We start from the raw sequence: 22,727 nt of genomic DNA, 5'->3' as shown, positions 1-22,727 counted from the left end.
CTGACACTTCTGAGTGCCTTTCAAGACTAATGCAAAACAGGTGTTACCATCTTCTTTCCAAGTAACCCATAAGGAAGCAAACCCAGGAAGGTAGGTGATTTGCGTAAGACACAGTTAACGAGTGAATTCCTGCCCTAATAATTGCTTCTGATCTCACCATTTCCTGCTCAGCTTCCTCTATATTTTCTGGGTGTTTTCAGAAAAACACACTTCAAAGTGAGAAGACTTTTAAATAGATTTAAATACTTTCTGCTTTCTGGAAGATGCAAACTTAAATAGTTTCCAGTAATAAAGAGCTGGAATGGTGGTAATAAAAACCTATGAGTAAAGGTTTCTTTCACAAAGCAAGTTTACCTGAGGAAATTATCTTTCCAGGAGTGAGGGGAAAGCCTGGAGCATTTTCAGTTATAGATCTACGTGCTATTAAGCATGTAATTCAGGTGCTATCAAGTGAAAGGCTTGCATACTGATGAGGACTGCTTTTTCAAATTTTATGTCCTTTTAGCTTTTCCTGGCTTCAGGCAGAGGCTGTTGAACTTTGGTACCCGCAACAGCAGATCGGAGGTTCCTTAAAAGGCCCCTGAGCAAGTCTGCAAAAAACAAAGGCAACAGCTGGTCCTACCGATGGTGTATCCAAGTTAATCAGAGGAGTAGAACCATTTTATCTGCCGGGGGTTGAATTCTACTGTCAATAGTCATGCAGCCAAATGCCAAGCCAGGGAGATGTCTGGATAACTTTGTGTCACAAAACATATTCATTTTGGCGTCTTCCTTGTACTTTAAAGCTGGAAAGGACTTCTGAAATCTTTGAGTCTACTTCCTTCAGAGTACATATGAATAAATTAAAAACCAAGGAGATTAGGCAGGCACTATTAAAGAAAAAACTATGCATGATACTTGTTAAAGAATGGTAGGCAGACTCTATTTAGGAGGGCTACTATAATTTTTTTTTAATGGGTAACAAAGATTGGGCTCAACTCCAAATATAATGAGTGGGAATTTATAGTGAAGGAAGAGGGAGTGGGGTGGAGGTGCGGAGGTCAGTGGATGAACAATTACCAAGAGGAAACATCAGGGCTTGGGGGATTCTGGCTAAATGGACCTAACAGGATTCTTGCTGAAGGGGGGCCAGGGTGATCAGATATCAGCTGGGGGTTAGGGGGTGGATGAGGAACCTCATCAGATATGGAGGGTGATCAGATATTGAGAATAGGGGAGCAGGGCCTAGGTGAGAAGACAGTTCAGAGGAGACTGAGTAGAATTTGGTCAAAGAGAGAATCTTTTTCAGTAGACGGTGTCAGAACCAAGCCTGAAACCAGGTGACTGGCTGGGCTTCAGCTGGCTCTGCTGTCAGCTGAAATAGCTGCGCAGACAACAGTTTTGAGTCCTTCTCCAAGACCAAGCTCAGGTTCAATGTTTCACTAGAAGGATTCACAGAACTCATCAAAGCTGTTATACTAACAGTTAATGGTTCATTGCAATGAAAGGATACCAGTTAAAATCAGCAATGAAATAAGATGCATAGGGTAGGTTCCAGGAGAGACCAGGAGCAAGTTTCCAGCTGTCCTGTTCTAGTGAAGGTATATGGACAGTGCTTACTTCTCCTAGCAATGATGTGTGACAACATGCACGGACAATTGCCAACCAGGGAAGCTACATAAGCTTTGGAGTCCAAAGTATATATTAACTGAAGGTTGGTCACATAGTTATGGCTGACCTTAGTTTTAGCTCCTCCAGAGATCAAGTTGATACCGTGCGGCTCAAGGCCTCCGGGTAAACAAAGACATACTTATCAGGCAGGATATTCCAAGGGCTTGTAGGTTATTTCCCAGGAACCAGGCAAGAGCTAAATCTTTCTTTGGAATGTGCAGGGTAAGGATAATCCCCCGAGTTAATTCTCCAGTGGATATCGCCTCGTCAAAATAATTAATTTAATTCAGTTGATTCCTTGGCCAGATGCTGCCAATCGGCTTCTGATTCCTAGAAACGCTTGATTCCAGTACTTATTAGAGTCCTATGTTACTTCTGATTTAAAAGTCCTATGGAAAGTAGTATTTTCCTTTAATTTCATTTTTTTAAAAAAAAGCATATGAAACATCTGGTAATAGCACCTTTGTACTAAAGTGAGCAAGGTGTTTTTGATGAACAAAAAGAATCTGTATTGGTTTCCTATTTCCATTGTAACAAATTACCATAAACTTGGTGGCTTAAAACGACAGAAATGTATTCTCTCACAGTTCTGGAGGCCAGAAGTCTGAAGTTAGTATCACTGGACTGAAATCAAGGTGTTAGAAAGGCCCTGCTCCCTCCAGAGGCTCTAGGGGGGAAATTCATTCCTTGCTTCTCACAGCTCCTGGTAGCTGCCAGCATTCTGGGGCTGGTGGTTGCATCACTCCAATCTCTGTCTTCATGGTCACACTGCTTTCTACTCTTCCATGTATGTCAAATCCTTCCTCTGCCTTTCTCTTACAAGGATACAGATGATTGCATTTAGGACCCATCCAGATAATCCAGAATAATTCCCCTATCTCAAGACCCTTTATTTAATCACATCTGCATAGATCTTTTTTTTTTTTTCCTTATAAAATAACCTTCACAGGTTCCGGGGATTAGGGCATGGATAACTTTTGGGAAGCTAATTTTTTTGGTTTTTTTCAGTTTACTACTGAATCCTTCTGGGATTTCTAAGACATAAAAAAAATGAATTGCTTGGATTTACCAAACATTTTTAGGATTACCTATGGTAAGCCACTCAGTAAGCACAGGACTCAGGCTTAAAAACATATGGTATATTAAAGATGGAGGGATATTATAGCATAGTGTCAGAACAAATGTTTTAAATTAAAAATTTTTTTTCATTTTCAAAATTTTTTAAATGAAGAAACTAGGGGTAACTTGGATGATGACTATATATTCCTGTGAAAAATGAAGGAGATAGTTAACAAAATTATTTAGTTGATCCAAGATTCCAAGACTGCTTGTTGGGGTGCAGGGTGGGGTGGAGTTGGTGAGGAGGAAAAGTAGTTTTGTATACTTATAAAATTGTGGGCCAGATTCTTAAGGATTTCCATAATTCAGCTCCACTCTGTCCAACCTTATTTCCTATCATTCTCCAATACATGCCCAGAGTGGGTACAGTTAGACTAGGAAACCATTCTTTAAAACCTGGAAGTTAGAACCAGGAAAAATCACATCTTCTGCTTGTGTCCCAAGCTCCAGCATTACTAAATACAGCAATATTGGGAGTTTAGCCTGAAGTGAGGCCCATCAGCTTTGGTGTAGATGGTGTGGTATAAGGAAGCCAAAGGCAGTAGACAGCCCTCCTTACCTGACACTGAAGAGGACATTTCCATCAGGGTGTACACACAGCATGATGTTCTCCGCAGTTGTATCATGGATGAAGGATCTCTTCGAATGGACAAAAAAGATATCAGGCACCCAAATCTTTTTGATTAATCTGTGATCAAAAGTCATGCTTTTGTTGGTTTTGCTGGGAAAGGCAAGTCTTTCATCTTTCCAGTAATGCCTGAGATAAAAAGTCATTGTAAAGTCCTAGGTAGAGAGAAGCAGAGAAAAGTCAAGGTCAGTAGGAAGATGGTTCAGGGTGACCAATCAATACTATTAGTCTCGACTGGTTTCCATGGGTGTTAGTGACCTGTCCGTGCATAGCTTATATTTTCAGGTAGATTTAGAATGAAGCTACTGAGCTTCGGTCACAGAGCCTCTCCCTCACCTGGACTCTGGTGAATGTTGAGAGTTTCTGAAAACCATCAAGTATTCAAGTTGGTGAAGGGAAACAGGTTATAACTGGGAAGCATTTCTACCTAAGCACTCTGGTAAATCACCTAAAGAGATCTCAGAAGAAAGGAACCTGAAACTCCATGGTCTGGTATTTTACTTTGATTTTTTTCTCATTATAAATAAATATTCACTTTTGTGATTGATTTTGTATCCATACATTTATATTGTTTTTGTTTTAAAGAAGCCCTTCCCAAGTTGAAAAAACTACAGTCCCACAAAAACCTGGACACAGCCTTTATTGGAGCTGTTAGTGGAAAGCATGTTTTCAGAGGTTCTGAAAAAGCGACAATGATCTCCCTCTTCTTGAGAGACAGAAAGAATGCCAGGAGATGGTGGTGCTGGAATTTTAGTGTGCAAAAGAATCACCTGTGAATTCGTTAAAATGGCACATTCCCCAGAAGCTAGTTCCCAGAGATTCTGATCCAGTATGGCTCAGGTATTTGAATTGTTAATGTGTATTCCAGTTGTAAGGAGGTAAGGATGAGGGGAAAAAGCTATATTAACGTTATGTTAGCAGAAAAAAAAAAATGGTTAGTCAATAATTTGAGTTTTATTTGGCTCTCAGATACGACATTAAATATTTTGTTTGAACAGAAGTTCTCCTATCTTCGTCCAAGTCACTGGGTGTGGGCGACAACGTGTTTCACATTTCCCAAATGCTTACTTCACACTATCATTTATTGCCCAACAACACTCTTATTTTTCTTGAAATAACACGTATAATAGAACTTCGACATTTATTACACAGGCAAAGAACAAATCTCAGTAAACCACAAATAAGTCATCAAGCAATGATGAGCTCATTTGTTTTTCTTAGGATCAGAATAGAGGTACATTGTATTATTGCTGTGCGTTAATCTGGGAGCATCAGCCCTGTGTAATTTTGGATTACAGTGAGGGTGAATAAATAGAATGGTTCATTCATTACTGTAACACTACTCCACAGGGAATCCTGTGGGTTACTGCATGGATTGCTTTAATGAGCATATATTTGGTTTTAGATGCTCAGTCTGATCAGAAGGGCACTGGGCAAATACTAAGCCTATGAAGTCAAATGGCAGACATTGGTATATACATGTCAGTGGTACATCAGCGTCACCACTAGTTGGCACTATCATGAGAAGCGGGCTGAACAGCCTGTTTTGAGGAGAGCAGGACAAAACTAAAAGGGATCGAAAGCGAATTCAGGGTGGGACAAGGGAGCATGGGAAAATGATAAATGAGAAGCAAAAGAAGCCAACACTGGAGGTCACTGATGATTTTTTCAAATTAGGCATGGAGAATGCAGACCAGTTTTTGCTGATACTGAGTACTAAGGCTGAACTTATTCAGGAGAAAAGGATGAGGTCCAGTTTTGGGGGCTGTGGGGTAGACACAACGAGATTTTTAGATGCAGACTGGATCATTCAGGTATCACTTAGAGATTATGCCAGGAGAGGCGAAATGAGAGCCTGCTTCTGGAGCACAACAGGCTCAAGAAAATGTCACTAAAAGTCACTTTTGGTAAGGGAAAAGCCAACGCTTTCTAATCAAGGCATTTTTGAATAGTGGGTACTAGTGGTGCTATTCCCTCTGGGAGTAGGGTGCTTAAAATGAAGGAAGTTTCATTTAAGGTTTGATATTGAACTGAAATAAATATTAAATTAGATAATGACAAGGACTAGAAGGACATTAACTGAAGACTGAAACCAGATGTTGGGCCATAGAAGATCTTGTTTAGACTTTTCTGGAATTTTTATGTGTCCTGTAATTTTCATTTAGTTAGCATTTGGATGGCAATGACTAGTTGAAGGAATCACTATAAATAAAAATATTAATTAAGTTTACATATGAAAAGATTATTTGCTCTTTCAATTTTAAGTGATTTATATTTTCTAGGTCCTGCTTCCTTAAGAGATCCCTACTTTATTCTTTCTCTTTCATTCTCTTCTTTTTTAAAAAAAATTATCTTTGTGGTAATTGCATACTAAAAATAATATGTAGAATCTAAATTTCAATACTTAATTCTATGAAAAACACTATATATAAGCCACAGTTCATATATCAAAAATACTTTTATTCCAAAAAATATCTCAAAGCAACTTTTGAAAATTTCACAAGAACACACATGTAAAAGATTCCAGAAAAGGGAATAAAATGCAAGGATTAACATACATGAAATGACCAGATTAGATAAACAACAAACTAAATCTTTCCAGATGGAAAACGGAGTTTGAAACTAATTCATATCTTCTCTATTCATGGAGGGGGTATTCCCTGGTTTTATTTTTATCACCCTCTAGCCCCCTGCAAAAACCAAGCTTCCATATTCAAAGTAGAAAATGAAAGACAACAAGCGTTTGGCTAAGAGTTGCAACTTCAGATGTCTCCCTGGATCAGGACCTGGCAGGAAACACCAATGAACGAAGCAGGATGAACCTAAGAGGAAAGCCAGGCATGGGTTCCAGGGCAAACTGGAGGGCACAGGCCCTATCTAACGGCATTCACAAACTGTCTAAAACTTGGGGGGAGGTAGGAACAAATTCAAAACTGAAACCACAACCAAAACCAAAACATGTTCAAAGCTGCATCCTACCAGTGAGTACCTGTTAGGGCCCTTGTCATTAATAGCTGCACCTAGTGTAATGTTGATAGGAAACAAAAGAAAGACAACTACAGGAGATGATGGAAAAGACAACACAACTGAAGAGAACAAAATTAGATGGAAAGAGTGATTCAAATATAAGAATATACATCACTTAGGTAAGAACAAGGAAATGGACATTGAAAATTTGAAACTATAACGCACTTTTTATTTGGCATAGAAAAATATACTAAAATGGGCTACACAAAGCTCTGAGACATTAACAAATTAACAGAATAGTAGTAGGTAAAAAGGAATTACATCAATAATGTATATGTTTGTGCAAGTAAATATTATTCTTAAAGTACCTGAAAAAAGCTTAAAATTACTTAAATGAAACACAATTCTGGTAATTATGTAGACTCGGTAGTTCTAAAGTGGGAGTAGAGAAAATGAAACGGAAAAATTATGGTAGGGGATATTAAAACATAAATATAGCTAAAATGGTAAAACTGGGTTAGGGGGAATGGGGAAGAGGAGACAAAAAAGCAAAGCATATAAAATGGCAAAGGAAACAGGAAAAGGCTAAAAGGAAAATGATAATAATCAATCAGTTTAAAGTTTTAAGTGATGGTGGTTTGCAAGTACTACTCCATAAAAATGACAAATATTTCAGTGCAAAAATAAAATAAGGGCAGTCTCTTCTGGATTTCTAGAAACTCTAAGGGAATGGACAAACTTTTCTTAATTTAAATTTTTAGTCCTATGAGTTTAAAAAATCCTTTGTTCTCTGCTATTGTTTTTCTACAGATAAGCAAAGTTAGTATGAACTGAAAAATCTGGAAGCATTCTATCAACCCAGATTCAGGTGTTTATCATTTTGTGGGTAAGGACTCATGGTTGTGACTTCATATTTCACGTATATTATGATCACCCTTTCTTCTTGTGCAATTGTTTCTGGTTCATGTCACATAGCTAAATATATCATGTCCTTCAGTGCTCCACCACTGTAAAGCCATTAGAAGGAAAAGAGAAGAGGAGGAAAGGAATGAGAATTTTAATCAGAGGTAGAAAGTGGTGGATAGAAGAGAGTAAAGCAACTTCAACTTTATTAAGCAAAGTAGGAAAAATAAGTAACATACATAATTAAGATGATTTATTAAAACACCAGTGATTTTGACACTATTGAGACTCTATCCTTTCAGAAGAAGTATCTCATAGAGAAACTTACCATGTTAATCTCTGAAATGCTGTCAAGGCTTTCAACCTGGACATCTATAACCCACAGGCACTGGAGATCCTTCAGAAAGAAGAATGGGTAATGTAACGAGGAATCAGGATTATTTTGGAAACATTTAAAGTGGAGAGAGATCAATGTTGCAAATGAATTATTTTTCAAGTTTTAACAATAAATCTCTCCATTGTCTATTGATATATTATTACACATTCAGGGAGTGGATGTAGTCATGGAGTTCATGACTTTGGTAAATATGGGAGCCTTTCCTCCCTTGCCAAAAATTCAGCCTTTTTCACTTGGGCAGTGCATGGCAGGCTAGAGGAACACACTGCTAGTACAGTGCTACACAGGGATGCTGCACGTTCAGAAATGTCGCTACCCAGACCATCAGTAACCACAACCTGCATTTGGGATAAAGCAACATCCTTTGAAATGTGTGGCTGAGAGTATTCTGAAAGTCAGAATTGGAGCAACTTCAGACAGACAGGTGCTGAGACTGGTGTGCCGTTGGGTCTCACAGAATCAGGCTCATGCACCCAGAGAACAGACTGAGACCAAGACATTTCCTTGTTACACCTTACAGAGGGTTTCATCTGTTCCTGTGTGAGGGGATGCTGATGTTAATAACTTCATTATTTAGTATTGTGTATGAAATTTGATGTATATATATGTTCAAATAGTTTGTATATTTATACATATAGTCTTCGTATGTTTTCTTTCCATGGTGACCAATTCTCAAACTTTATAGTCCCGAGTTAAAAAATGCTTTCAACTGTTGTTGAAAAAGCAGAAATCTTGCCTAGATGGATCCCAGGTGGCTGTTTCAGTCAAGATTCTGGGATTTAGAAGGGACTGGCCAGAAAAACTTCCTTCCTTATTGTCTGGATGTGCTACATGTGACATATATGTGCATATAATTTAATAAGGCACCTAATTATTGTGTTTTAAATGCACACTATAAAACAAGATATGCCTCACCAGTCCCTGTGCACCCTCTATGACCCCCCTGCCCCATTAATTGGCTGATGTTACCTTCACTTTATCGACCCAGATTCCCTCTTCTATTCCATAAGTCTAAACCCTCAATATCCTTCTTTACTTACAAGGGTATCAGCTGGCCAGGCACTGGGCCTGTCACTAGAATATATTTCTGTTTCAGGCTTTAGGAATACCTTACTTGCACCTTAACCACCAACTACTTCCTGTCATTGGACCAATTACTTCCTGTAATGTTAATAATGACAATTCTATTAAAATTTTGTTTAATGATAATTATGATTAAGCATTAACTTGGGAACAGCTCAGTATTATTCCTTTATCAGCTTTAACTCTGGTGCTTTTATTTTGTTTGGTTGTCTTTTTTCTTTAATTGGTAGCGCTATCAAAATAAAAAAATCATGGAAAGATCTCATCCCTGCCCCTATCTGGCCTTTCAGGATGAGTAAATATTCCCATTAACTCCAATACTCCAAGGGACTGAAGGGATTGGACAGGTCTTGGACAGGGAGCAGAATGTCCTGGAGAAAATTCTGGCATTAGAGTCCAGACCAGAGTTTGAATCCAGCTCCATGACTCACGTGTGATCTCGGGTCAGTAACATCTCTAAGCTTAGTGTCCTCAGCTATAAGATCCAGTAGTAGTACTCACCTTGGAGACTTACTGAAAGACTAGAAATAATATACAGTAAACTTAATTGATACTCAGTAAATAGCACAGAATAAATGTTACTCTTACTGCAATTCAGCAAAAATGTGAAACTGTTCCTAGGACTGCAAACCACAATTCCCAATCTTACACTCAAACATTTAGACAATCAGTCCACTCTTCACTAAAAAATGATCCAGTGTTTCTTACAGAGAGCTTATTTTAGGATAAAACCTGAACACAACTTGGATTCAAGATCTCATGACTTGTAAGTAGGACCTATTTACTGATGACTATCTCTGCAATCCAGGAACAGTCTTATAAAGCCACCATACAAGGACATTCATGCCACCACTGGACAAGCACTGGGCCCTCGGGGTTGTTTGAAGGCTGGACTGACAGTGGGGTAATAGTATGGCTTGTCTCTTAGGAATGGGTTCCTGGAAACATCTTAGATTTCTTCTTTCTTCCCTCTCATTTTTTCTATTCTTGTGGGGATCTTCCATCTCAAAGGAAAGTGTTTGTCTTCAGATGCTGTCTAACCTCATTTTTGTCTCCTTTGCATTTGATGCCCAAGTGTACTTTCTCCTGGGTCTAGGCCTCTGTACTCTGGTTTGACATTCTGAGGACAGAGTGGAGGGTGAAGGCGTGTAAAGGCAAGATGCAGAATCATAGAATTTTGGAGCTGGATAAAAGCTCCAAAGATCATTCTTTTTGTAAAACAGGAGCTGAGTCCCAGAGAAAAAGTCGCAATAAAGCAAAAACAAACCAAACCAAAACAAAAAAACATGAAATTTGTAGCCACATAAACCCGAGTTAAAATTAAATGTCTGGGGCTTCCCTGGTGGTGCAGTGGTTGAGAGTCTGCCTGCTGATGCAGGGGACACGGGTTCGTGCCCCGGTCCGGGAAGATCCCACATGCCGCGGAGTGGCTGGGCCCGTGAGCCATGGCCACTGAGCCTGTGCATCCGGAGCCTGTACTCCGCAACGGGAGGGGCCACAACAGTGAGAGGCCCGCGTACCACACACACACACACACACACACACACACACAAAATTAAACGTCCGTAAATCCTTAACTCCTCTAAGCCTCAGTTTGCTCATCTGTAAAATAGGGGAAATAAGTATATGGTATGTGCCTAATTGGGTTGCTGTGAAACAAAATGAAAAAATGCATGTTAAGTCCTTAGCCTAACCTAACATTCAAATGTCTTAACCAACTTATTCAGTATCTATTTGATGTGTAATACATAGAACACGAAATATAACACTTTCATAAATACTCTTATTAATTCTCTGTGTAAAGCATTTGGAATATAGTAAAAATTAAATGACTATTAACTATTACAGTTAGGTGTTGATTTCCCAGGATCACTAACTAGGTAGTGGCATAGATGTTTATACTGCTTTATATATATATATATAAAGCTAGATCATCAATCTGGTTTTATGCATGCTGGAATAAGGAGAGCTAAATGAAAGTTATTCATCTTATTTGTGAGGTGCATTTAAAATACTTTATATATTATCTAATGTTATTATTATAGCCACTTCATTAGTTAGCTGGGTAGAATCAATCTTAACTCCATTTGATATGAGGGAACTCATGCTCAGCAAGGTTGAAGAGTTTGCCTGCAACCTAGAGCTGTTTAATGCAGGAATATAGCCAGGTCCCTCTGGCTCCCAATCTGGTCCTCCTGTGTGAAAGCAAAGACTACACAAGCGGCTTTTAGAGCTTTAGCTTTTGTTTTGACTCAGTAGTCAGTATCTAGATGCTGAATTGTTTTCACTTTAAAGAAACAAAGAAATCATCAACTATAAAACTAAAACCAAAAAATCCCTTAGTTATGGGAGATGTAAAGGGTAGGGAAAGTGTAAATAAAGAAAATGAGCTGCAATTTATAACCCAAGTTAAACAAAAAGCTCCCTTAAATATGTATCCTCCTTTTTCCACATAATGAGTCAATTAATCTTCTAGTGCTTTATAAAAGACACTGCAGTAGCAGCTGGTTTTACTGTTAAGGCTAATTAGGAAAACATTAAGGCAAGAGAAGTGCTGAAGTTACATTCAGCTCAAGAGGAAAGAAGTATGTGTGTGTGTTTGTGTTATGGACAAGTATAAAGAAAGAGAAGATAAATTTAAGCCTGTCTTTTATATCCTGCAGGCTGATTTTCCCAGGAAGGCAGGCTTGAGAGAACAGAGAAGGGGTCACCTGTATAAAAAGCGGTTCTGACCAAGACAAGAGAAGGTTAAGGATTATATTTCACAGGGCTACCAGACTGACATTTCTGACTGAATTTATGGATTTTTCTGCCTGAACTGACTGAACACACAAGCCATTTGGATACCATTTAGCCCCAGTCCATGATTGTCAGAAAAATTTCTTAATCGTGGGATGATTTGCCACCTGCCACTAAATAGTACATTTAAATTGCATTTTTAATGACCCCACAAAGTAGCCTGAGGAAAAAAAATGTTTTAAAAATTCTTAACATGTATCCCTGACAGATCAAGAGAAGTGGAATTTTAAGATCAGTTTTATGTTTTTCTGAGGGATGAGGATGATATATAGGAGGGAGAATGGAGGCATAAATGCTTTAAGATAAAAGTAGAGGGTCGGCTCTTGGTAATCTATGACAGTGCTTGTCAAATTGTAAAGTGTATTCAAATCACCTGGAGATCTTGTTAAAATGCAGATTTTGATTCAGAAAGCCTGGGGTGAGGACTGATCTTCTGCATTTCTAACTAACTCCCAGGTGGTTCTGCAGCTGGTCCTTGGACCACTTTGAGCTACAAAGTGTAGCGTGCTTGTTTCAAGGTCCAAATTCAAGGACGGTAATTTTTCTCTTAATCTTTCTGGCTTTCAATGGTCTAAAATAGGCCCATAAAACCCGTTCCTCTAGGATAGTAGTTCATTTAATTGAGGAACCTAACCTGACAGGAATTAGGGCAGCTTTTTGAATCGGTATTGAAGAGAGTACATCATTTTGAACTGCTAACCGCTACTCGGGAGAGGCCCATTCCAAGCCATTCCTGTGCGTCTGGAGCCCCCTAATGGCTCAAAGGACCCATAGCCCGGCAAGTTTAACTTTGTAAGATTTTCCCCAACTAAACCATGAGAGGTAAAAGATTTTAGAAACTCTTTATAGAATCATAGAGACCAAGGTTCAGAATACCCGAGTAAGAGTTGTAGAGTATATTCTCCAAACTTTGGGCAAAACTTTGGGGGAAATAAACGGTCTGTTGGGAATGGTAGTTAGATTTCGGGCATCTTTTGGAGAATTGTCATCCTTAATGACACATCTGAGAAGTAGTGATGTAAGACAACAACAACAAAAAACCAAAACCAAAAAAAAACCAAAAGAAGATTAAAAAAATAGACCTATAAGTAAAAAAAAAAAAAAAACAGAAACGCACACATCTTTAAACCTGATTGATTTTGAGGCTTCTAAAAATCTTAAATTAGGTTCAATAAGTGTGAGAAATGCTCTGGAAAACAAACAAATTCTACTCACCATGAGTTAATCCGATGCTGATAATCTAATTCAGTAGTTATCAAATGTGATCTCAGATCAGCATCACCAAGGAATTTATAAGACGTGACAATTGGTGACCCCACTCAAATCTACTCAATCGAAACCTCTGTGGGTGAGGCCCCGTAACCTGGCTGTTAAGGAGCCCCCAGGTGACTCTGATGCTTGCTAAAGTTTGCATCACTAACCTAATGAAATCAAGACCATACCCTTAGAACTGCGACCCAATGGATTCCAGGAAATGAGAACAAAAACCAAACAAACCTCAACATAACAGCTACCTGATGTACTTTTAAATTTTCCCTGTTAACAAATGAGTTTTCTAGGGTACCTACACGCCTGTTGTGCTTCCCTTTGTCATAACCACAATATGATGAGTATCAAGTTCTCCTCACCCCACGCTGAGTACTTGAAGCATTGGTTATTTATCGAAAAGCGGTACCTGTTCTACTGCTGGGGGATCCTGCCTCCTCACCACCACGCTCACTTCTCTCACCTCCATATCTCTAGCATGAAAAGTGGTCAGTTCAGGAGTTGTGGGTGTGGGAGACCTTAGGTCAATGACAGGAGAGTCAGGATGGATTTAGCAGTAAGACGGAGAGTTCAGTTTACCTTGTGGATTTTACCACATCCTGTGCATCTCTGGGAAACTTGGTACCCTCAGTGATACAACTACATGCACAGTAAACAATCTGACGGGAGGAAAGGCTTTCTTACAAGTGTATCCTTCTAATGTGGTTTGCTTCTGTTCTCATCAGCCATTGCATCTTGGTTCCACCACTTACTGCTTTTTTCATGGCCTTGAGAAAATTTCTTGACTTCTCTAAGCCCCAGTTTCCACATTGGAATATTAGGGATCGTGATAACGTCTACTTCATAGGGTCACTGTGAGCGTGGAACGAGACAGTGCATTAAAGGGCATTCCAACATTTTGATCACTTTTTGTTGCTAGGAGTAAATAAAGGAAAAATCCTCAGCAGAGGTGGTTCGAGGGAAGCCGTGGCGTTTGGCAGACTAGTTCTTCAACAAAAGCCAGGCACTGCAGCTCATAAGAATGTTCAACAAGACTCTATGAATATTATCATATAACCCAACTTAACAAATTTTAATTAAAACAATATGTTGCTGCATGGGCAAGGTATATACATTCACTATTTTTGAACACACACTATTTATTAAACACACTATTTATGACAATGTATATAGAAAAAAATGAGTCTTTTTGGTTAATTTAAAATGCATAAATTATCAACTGTTCTTATTCAAGAGAAGATCATTGTAAAAGGTTTTTTGTTTTTTTTAAATTGGTGGTCTTGTGTTTTGGTCTTAATTCCTTCAAATTTTCAACTCAATTTTTTGACAGTGCAATGGACTGTGACACAAGAGTTTTGTAAAGATAGTACTCACCTCCAAATCCAGGTCTCACTGCAGAATTCTGGTCCTCTATATGGAGAAGTTGCTTATACCTCAGGGGCCACACTTTGGCACTGTCATCGTTCCTCATTCTAGTTTCTTGTTTGCTGTACCTCCAAGGGAGAAAAATGCTTCTGAGATACATATGCTTCTGGATATTTTGATTTAGGTTAGCTTTCTGTGTGCAGCATGATATGCTCTAAAATATACACATAAAAGCTCATTTTCTCAGTTCATATTACATATAGCCAAAGATCTGCCAGCATTTACTGTTTAGTATACAAGGGTGGGGCAGGTAAGCAAACCTTGGAGCACCTTAGATGATAAACTGAGTTTGGATGTGATCCTGACAGGCAATGTTTCTCAGAATGTGGGTTATAGTAGGAAAACCTGGTTACTAGCACCTGGGTGGAGGTGATCAAGATTCAGATCCACGGACCCCAACCCAGATCAACTAAACCAGAACCAGAGGAAACAGGGCCTAGGCATCTGCATTCAATGTGCTACCTAAGTGATTCTTAGAGTCACTGAAGTTAAACTACCTCTTGCACTAAGACAGTAAAAAAAAAAAAAACATGAAAAATTGTAGACTGATGAAAATAGTGTTTTACAAAGACAGAATGTGCAAAAATTATGGGTGCTGGTTGAGATTAGAGGAAGTACCCCTATGGCAGATTCTGGAACCTGAGAGAAGGCGATGGGCATGGATGGAGAGGAATCCCAGGGAAAAATGGATGATCTGACAGCTGATTGGACCTAAGGTCAGGTCCAGCTGTGAAGCAGGTGCAGCCTATTTTCATCTGCAGTTTTCTAGGGCAAAGGCAAAGTGTGTGGCCTCTCCCGTGTGTGTGGAGTCCTGATCTGGGAGTGAAGCCCGTTCCTCCCTGGGTCTTTGAACTCTGGCAAGTTACTGGGCCTCCCTGACTCATTTCCTGTGCTGTGACACATACCTCCCAGACGTATTCTAAGTGTGGCGGCAGAATATCTGTGGAAGCGCACACAGCTCCTCTGTATGTGACATGCTGCTGTCTCCTCATCCCCAGTGCCCGAGACCTAGTTCACTGCCTCTTCCAGAAGAACGTTCCTGTCACCATCACCGTCATCACTGTCAGCAGCAGCAATAACACAAGACACTGAGGGGTCTTCTAGGTGAATTCTAGTTACTCTGAATTCCTGACTGACTTTTGCATTGATACATGTCTTCTTCAGGAAACACACGTAAAATTTTAACATAAGACTCATGAACGCAATTTCCTAACTCAATAAAGTGACTTTGATTGTGGGAATTTCACATCCTGAAGCGGCTGGTTTAAGAAATATGTCCAGGTTTATGGGCACCTCAGATCACCTAGTATGGTCTTTAACTAGAGAAGTTTCTGGCTGAAACCTTCAGAGATTTATGTATGTATTTTTGCCATTAATAGAAATGGCGAAGTTGGAGGAACAAATCTGTTTTGAGTAGAAGACAAATGAGTTTGATTTTAAACATAAGTCATTTTATCCTATGAATAATTGAACACATAGAACTATTTCTTCCAAGGATCTCTTAACTAGAAAACTTCTTTCAGGGAGCTAGGATGAACCATTTATTGAAAAAGTAATAGCAGCTAACTTTTATTAAATGCCTACTGTGTTCAAGGCCCCCTACCAGATGTTTTGTAAATACTATCTTTGGGGTGCATCTGAATCACCAGGTTTGCTGGGTCCCATGCCCAGAGGTTCTGATTCCACAGTTTTAGGGTATGAGAATTTGCATTTATAACAATTTCTCTGGAGAACTACTGGTCTGGAAAATAGCAGACATTTTATAAAAGCTAGCTAGTTGTTATTATTTTATGAAAAGTGGAATGTAACCTTGGGTGGAAATTCATGGAAATTTGTGAACTTCTTCAGTAATATACACAACAAAACGGCAATCTCTAATACTCCTTTCAAAAGCATAACCCTCCATGAGATTGGTAGGGATAAATCTTAATTAAGAATCACCAGAACAATGAACATGCAGCCTGCTATGAAAGGCACTCTTGGCAGTACCTGAAATCACACACACCTTTTTTTACCTGAGGGCTCTTCTGATGTACAGTGAGATGTCCCATCTTTATTTATTTTTGACTTTATTTATACATCTACTTCTCAAAATATTTATACATCTACTTCTCAAAGAGGTTTATGTGGCTTAGATACCCTCTAAAAGAATTTTGAAAACCTCACACATATTTAAGTAGACACCTACAATTTTTTCATCATAAAAGTTAAAATTACTTAAATATTGATAATAATTGAAAATAAAACATATTCCTCCTTTTAATGTATCCAATGAACCTAAAATACCCACTTTATGCATTTTAAAATACATGAATAAACTCCTCTTTAAAAACCAGAAGTTTTATCTCATTCCTTGTTTTCTTGGAATTTGTATTTTATTTTATTTCCATTTTATTTGAAAGTTCATTCGGGTTTTTCCGTAAGATGTTACGGAAAAAGCCGAATGAACTTTTTGGCCAATCCAATATTTCCTTCATTGAATTTTATCACCCCATCATACTTCTTTGCAAGAATATATGTATACACATTGAAATCATCTTTTTTAGCCTCTGTGACTATTGCAAATGGAGCAAAACATAATGCATATAAATGTTGATAAATACTTATTAAAATTATGAATTAAATTTTATAGGAAAAGTATTTCTTAATAAAGTGATGGTACATTTTCCCTATTTTGTGTATCTGTATTGGGATATTACTTATTGCACTTGTTATTTCTTGTCTTTCTGATAAAGCCTTTCCAATAGGTATGAGGTGATATCTCATTGTAGTTTTGATTTACATTTCCTGATCCTACTTTTCACTTCTATAGATGAAAATATTGAAAAACTTTGTTGATATATATGTAAGTACATGGAATTGCAAGAAATTTTGTTTCAGGAATGTAACTTAATTATTTAAATTCCTTCTTATTTTCCAAAATTCACGTTGTGGTCTATCACCAATTATTTCTAATGATTTGTAACCTGACAAATTAATTAGGTTATTACTTCAATATTGATGAACACAAAAAAAAAGAAAAGAAAAGAAAAAAGAAAATCACGCAGTTTGGAAAAGGATGTGTTATTTAAACTAAAGTCATCCATTACCTCAACAACGATATCTGTAAAGGCTTCTTTGTACCTGGGAGGTTTTATACACTGGTGTAATACACATAGTTAAGATTCAGGAACAGGGAGAGGCATGCCTTTATCTTGCCAAATGCGACAGAGCAATCATTAAAGGGAGGCTACAGAGGAGACTGCAGGCAAGTTTTCAGGAGGATCCGTTTTAGGAAAGAGGTCAGAGGAAGTCAGAGATTCAGAAATAATTATTTTAAAACTATCCATGCCCACGTGCCCCTCTGATAGCTTGCATGTACCCTAAGGGGAACATTATACTCTAGGAGTATAAGTGCCCTATTTGAAGACCTCTGGCTTATTAAAAAAAAGACATATATAGAAAGGTTAATAAAATGAAGACTGAAATAGAACAAAGGCAAGAAAAGTAAATATGCTTAATAAGGGGATTAATTTATGACAGAGAATCAGATTTAGCTCAGAGCTTTCTGGCCTGATTCCGTATATGTATAATTTTAAGCCCCTTTGTCTTCTGTCCTCTTCCCTTTCCTAGAAAAAGTGATTTTGTTTTTAGTAGTTACTGAAAGAAATCTTTTGGATGACTTCTGTCTGAGGAGAGCGTCTTCTAGAAGGCTAGGTGCCAATGGGATAGAACAAAGAAATCTCAACTCATGGAAGAGTCTTGCATCATTACAGCATTCTTAATCTTTATAGCATTCTTAATCATTACAGCATTTGTATTCTTTCCCCACAAAGAAAGATTATGAACATTGTTTGAGAAACAACAGGTAAGGCTCGGTAATAGTTATCATTTTTCTTTTTGAGTTAGAAACTTTTTCTTTCTGGATGAAACAAAGGAACCATATTTTTATGTTCCCCCTTCTTGTCAGTATCAGAAACTTCACTATAATTTTGTCACTAAGAAAGTGTGGGTTCAGGGGGAAGGAAGGGCTGGATTTTGAGTGGTTTCAGGGGAATCAAGGGGTCTTTGAGGAGGATATACTAGGCAGAGAATTAAAAAGTACCAGAACTGCTTGAGGAAAAGCAAATACATCCAACTCATTCTGATACATTGGTGTTTAGTCAGTGGAAAGACAACAACTCATTTTAACTGAGTCATACGCAGCTGGTTGCTTTACCAAACTGCTTTCCCAAGGGCCTATATAGTTGATTAGTTTACTAGGATCAGGACTTGGAAACGACTAGGCCTGACTAAATAGACTATTTACCCAAGAGAGGCTATAATTAAGAAACATATTAAAAAAATATTTAATCTAGAGAGTTAACAGTGAGATAACAAAAGTACGAATGCCATTTTATACCTATTAAATGAGCAGAAAACAAAAAATTTTAGTACCCAATGCTGCTAAGAATAGAATGAAATAGAAATGTTTATACTTTGTGTGTAGCAATATACTTGTAAAGCCCGTTTAGAAGCTGATTTTGAGAGCTACGAAGATAATTCCCATCCTTTGATGCCAATCCAAGGAATGCAGTAAAGTAGTCGGAAGGAAAATCAGTTGATCCAATTTTTGATCACAAAGAAAACCTTGATAATTCTGGATCCAATGTTTATTTTTAGGTCCCTGATGCTTTTGAGACTTCTTAGAGAGGACATGGTGCATTATACGGAGTGAATCTTGTGGCTTCGACTGAACTGCCCCTGAACTCATGACTCTGGGAATACACACTTGACTTTAGTCAACAGCCCGTTTCTTATAAAGGAAAAATCTACACGGACGAGCATTTCTGTGGAAGAGCCAGCCAGAGAGAGTGCCCCACTTGAGACACGACAGTTTCCAGGACTTAACTTGTGTCTCTATCAGATCATGAGCTCAGTGAGGTCTCAGTTTCCTCATCTGTGAAATGAAGAAATTGGACCAGATTAGGAGCTGGTTTGCATACATTTTTTGGATAGCCCATATGGTGTATTAAAGTGGAAAATTTCACAGGAAAATCTGAATTTTTCTCTTGAAAAATCAGAAAATCTGGCAATACCAGGCTCAAGTTGTCTTATAAGAAGTCTTGACCTGACCAGCCTCTGCCCCCAGAGGAACATATAGCCTGTAGTTGCCACAGTCTCTGCCACTCCCTTTGTTATTTGCAGTAGCAGTTGAATTGGCAATCTCTAGGACCCTCTTGGCTTCTACATTAGGTTCCTGGATGTGCTGGTAAATGTTTAAGTGGTTCCCCTGGAAAAAAAAGCCCTATTTGTAGTGTTTGTTGATTTCCATGATGTAAATACTGCCACCATAGCTGATTTCAAGCTACAGATATGACAGAGGTGTGTGTAGCCCATAGTGTAGTACAGTATAGTAAAGTATAGTTTTGTGTATTATAGTATACTACAGTTTATAGGATAGTATAGTACAGTATAGCGTAGTATTTCTACCAGACATAAATAGATATAAATAATGGAGAACAATAGCGACATGTAGTAAAGTAGTTAGGAAGTGGTGAGTTTTAAGTATTTATTACCTTCGTTTTAAAAATAATTTATTTAATTGTATATTTATATAATTTAATTTTTAATAATGCTTATATTTAACAGCCTTAAAATTTAACAATTGGCTCTTGCAAGCCATTTTGCACAGACATTGGCACTCTGCTGATTATTCTTAAAGCCAGAGACAGTGTGTTGTTCTTAACTCTCAACCCAGTACTTGTCATAAAAAAGGCACTCAGTACGATTGTTGAAAGAATGAATAAATACTCAGTGAGTCTAGATGCCTAATCCCCTTTGCATCCCTTGAGAGCCAAATCTCTCCCCTAGGCAAAACAGGAACATTTTCCCCTGCCATACTTAATTTATTCACCAACTCCTCCTCTCCCCCATTTTGTCTTTAAGAAATAAAGGAAATGTTTGGATGAAAGATTTTTAAAATACTTAGATAAAAAAGGGAATCTTTGGGCAAAAAGTAAGATTATATTCTGAATGAAAAAGGATAATAGGAAAGGATTTAAGGGCCTGATTGTAGGAAAACTGGCTCAAAATAATGTACATAAATGTGAGTTAATATATAAAGATATACTTCCTAATTTTCAAAGAGAGATCAGGCCTTTCTTCCATGTTCATTCTATTAGTTCTCTTGCATTATGACAGAGTGGATTGTTCATTCATTCATTACTTACTTATTTAATTACCGATAATCAGATTGTGTGTACGGCAAAGAACCTCACAGCATTTATTCATATATTAAGGTCTAATGTATCCTCGGCTCTTTACTCTAGAAACTATCCTATACAGTAATTTCAGTATTTTTGTCAAAATGCCTTAAAATCTTCATGAGAGAGTGCTGAGCGACAGCTCAGAAACAGGCTGGCTGAATTATTCTCTTCACTGGGGAAAATGCCTGACTCTCATCCTAAGTGGCTGCTTCTGAACTAGGGTCTATGTTTTACGCAATCCCTAGTGTCCTAGAGGATTTTTCTTTGAAGAACAAAAGAAGCAGATATAAATTTTAATGAATCATGTTGTAGCTTATTGCTGAAAGGGGTACCTCACTTAGGTTATAGAGAAGTGAAAACAAACATGCTTGGCCCCAGGGAGTAGGAAGCCCGGGGTTATCTCTTCATTTAAATAGATTCTAAAAATGAGACACCTATCATAAGAGAGAAATTCCCACCCCACCACAAAGAACAGATGTTCTCCTCTTGTCCCTTAAATGACACTTAAAAAATACACATGGTAGGTTTTTCTGCAGCAACTCTTCCACCGAGAGTGTGCTGGTGAGATTGATGAGTTCCTATGACCATCTCCCTTCTTATCTGCACATCCACCAAACAAACTGGACAAACTTCCTATTGTTTGAGTTGTAGATGATATTTTAAGCAGTCTCTATTTGTTTCAATATTAGATAAAATATACTACTAAAATATACTAGATGTTATAAGCAACCTGAAAAAACATACAGTTTGGTTGTATAGCCCCACATTTTCCAAATATTGCTTGCCCAATTGCCTTGAAGAAGACTCAAAGTGTTCAAACTGGGCAAGATTTCATAGCATCTCAGATCTGCGTGTGGGAGCAGAAGCCTGGAAGGGAAGTGTGGGAGGTGGTCCTTGATTTTTAAGAGCAGAGCAGGAATTAGGTATCTAGTGACCTCTCCTCCCCTCCCCCCATACCTCTTTTGGTTTTGGTCATTAAACCCGAGGCTTCAGAAGGATTTATTAAATTTTTATGTTCTTTCCTGATGTTATAGTGAGTGCTTCATAAATATCCAAGATGTGAGGGCAATCTGGCTGAAACAAAAGTTACCTCACTGATCGCTAAGGTTGGCTGGGTGATATCACTCACCTTTATTCCTCAATTTCTCCTACTGGGTCTTTTTGGGAATCTTGTGCTTGGTGAAAAGGAAAGACTTTCCCTACAACAGGAGGTCATTTCTTGGTTATTAAAGGGTAGTAGGGTAACTAATCGTTCTAGTTTGTCTGCGACTGAGGGGGTTCCTGGGACTTCTAGTGCTAAAAACCATGGAACCCCAGGCAAATCAGGATGAACTGGTCATTCTAGTAGAGAGCTATGCCGCTTCACTAGCAGGTCCAAACATACTCTGATTATTGATAAGATAATAATGATGATGTATTGACATTCAGGATGATATTTCAAAGATGATTTTCAAAATGGAAAATGAATTTTAAAAAACAACAAATGGCTTTAATGTCTTTCAGTACTGTCTCATCGATATACAGAACTATACACTCTGCAAGTACTTGACATTAGAAATTGGTGCTTAGACTAATTTCTACTCAAAAAATTTTGAAAGAACATTAAACTCATGTTGTTATTGATAATAAATGCATTACTCATTGGAGAAATACAATCCTTGAAAGAAGATTCATACATGAGCCCTTTAACTGTTTTCTCCAAAAATAAGCAAGCAAATGCCAGCAGAAACCCCAGATTCTTCTCTTTCTATGCTAATTAGGGGTGATTTATTTTGATGGTTGAATGCTATCTCTAGAGACAATCACTGCCACAAATACGTGCTACCATTAAAGATATAGTTCTGAGGCAGGTGGTGAGAGAAACTGGGACTACACTATGGATATCTTACCGGGTCGGCTTCACTAAAGAGAAGCAGCGCTGGTGGGGCTTCTTGATTTCACCAGCAGCACAAGCATTTGACATCAGTGCGATCCAGATGCAGGTGAAGAAGATCAACTGGGAAGCCGGGATCACCTCTGCCGAAAGAAAGGAATGTAGATGGATGCAACCAACGCTGTTACCAATATTGCTTCTTCACGTGTCTTTTAAAAAGTAATTAGAGGGGCTTCCCTGGTGGCGCAGTGGTTGAGGGTCTGCCTGCCGATGCAGGGGACACTGGTTCGAGCCCTGGTCTGGGAGGATCCCACATGCCGCGGGGCAACTAGTCCCGTGAGCCACAACTACTGAGCCTGCGCGTCTGGAGCCTGTGCTCCGCAACGAGAG

General features: G+C 38.4%; 1 protein-coding gene across 1 annotated transcript in view; it reads right to left on the bottom strand.

Moving 5' to 3' along the window:
• Positions 1–22,427, bottom strand: part of GABRR3 (gamma-aminobutyric acid type A receptor subunit rho3) — a gene marked incomplete at both ends in the record, with an annotated part of 39,678 nt that extends 17,251 nt beyond the window's left edge. Inside the window, 5 exon segments of the mRNA XM_082655334.1 lie at positions 3,329–3,552; positions 7,596–7,643; positions 7,645–7,664; positions 14,187–14,305; positions 22,354–22,427. Of these exon segments, the coding sequence (XP_082511460.1) occupies positions 3,329–3,552; positions 7,596–7,643; positions 7,645–7,664; positions 14,187–14,305; positions 22,354–22,427 (485 nt within the window).
• Between the last annotated feature and the right edge of the window lie 300 nt (positions 22,428–22,727).

The sequence above is a fragment of the Grampus griseus genome, assembly GCF_964374135.1.
Source record: "Grampus griseus genome assembly, chromosome: 5".
In the NCBI taxonomy this organism is placed as follows: domain Eukaryota; kingdom Metazoa; phylum Chordata; class Mammalia; order Artiodactyla; family Delphinidae; genus Grampus; species Grampus griseus.
Note: the sequence above shows the minus strand (reverse complement) of the source record. Positions and strands in the feature narration are given on the sequence as shown.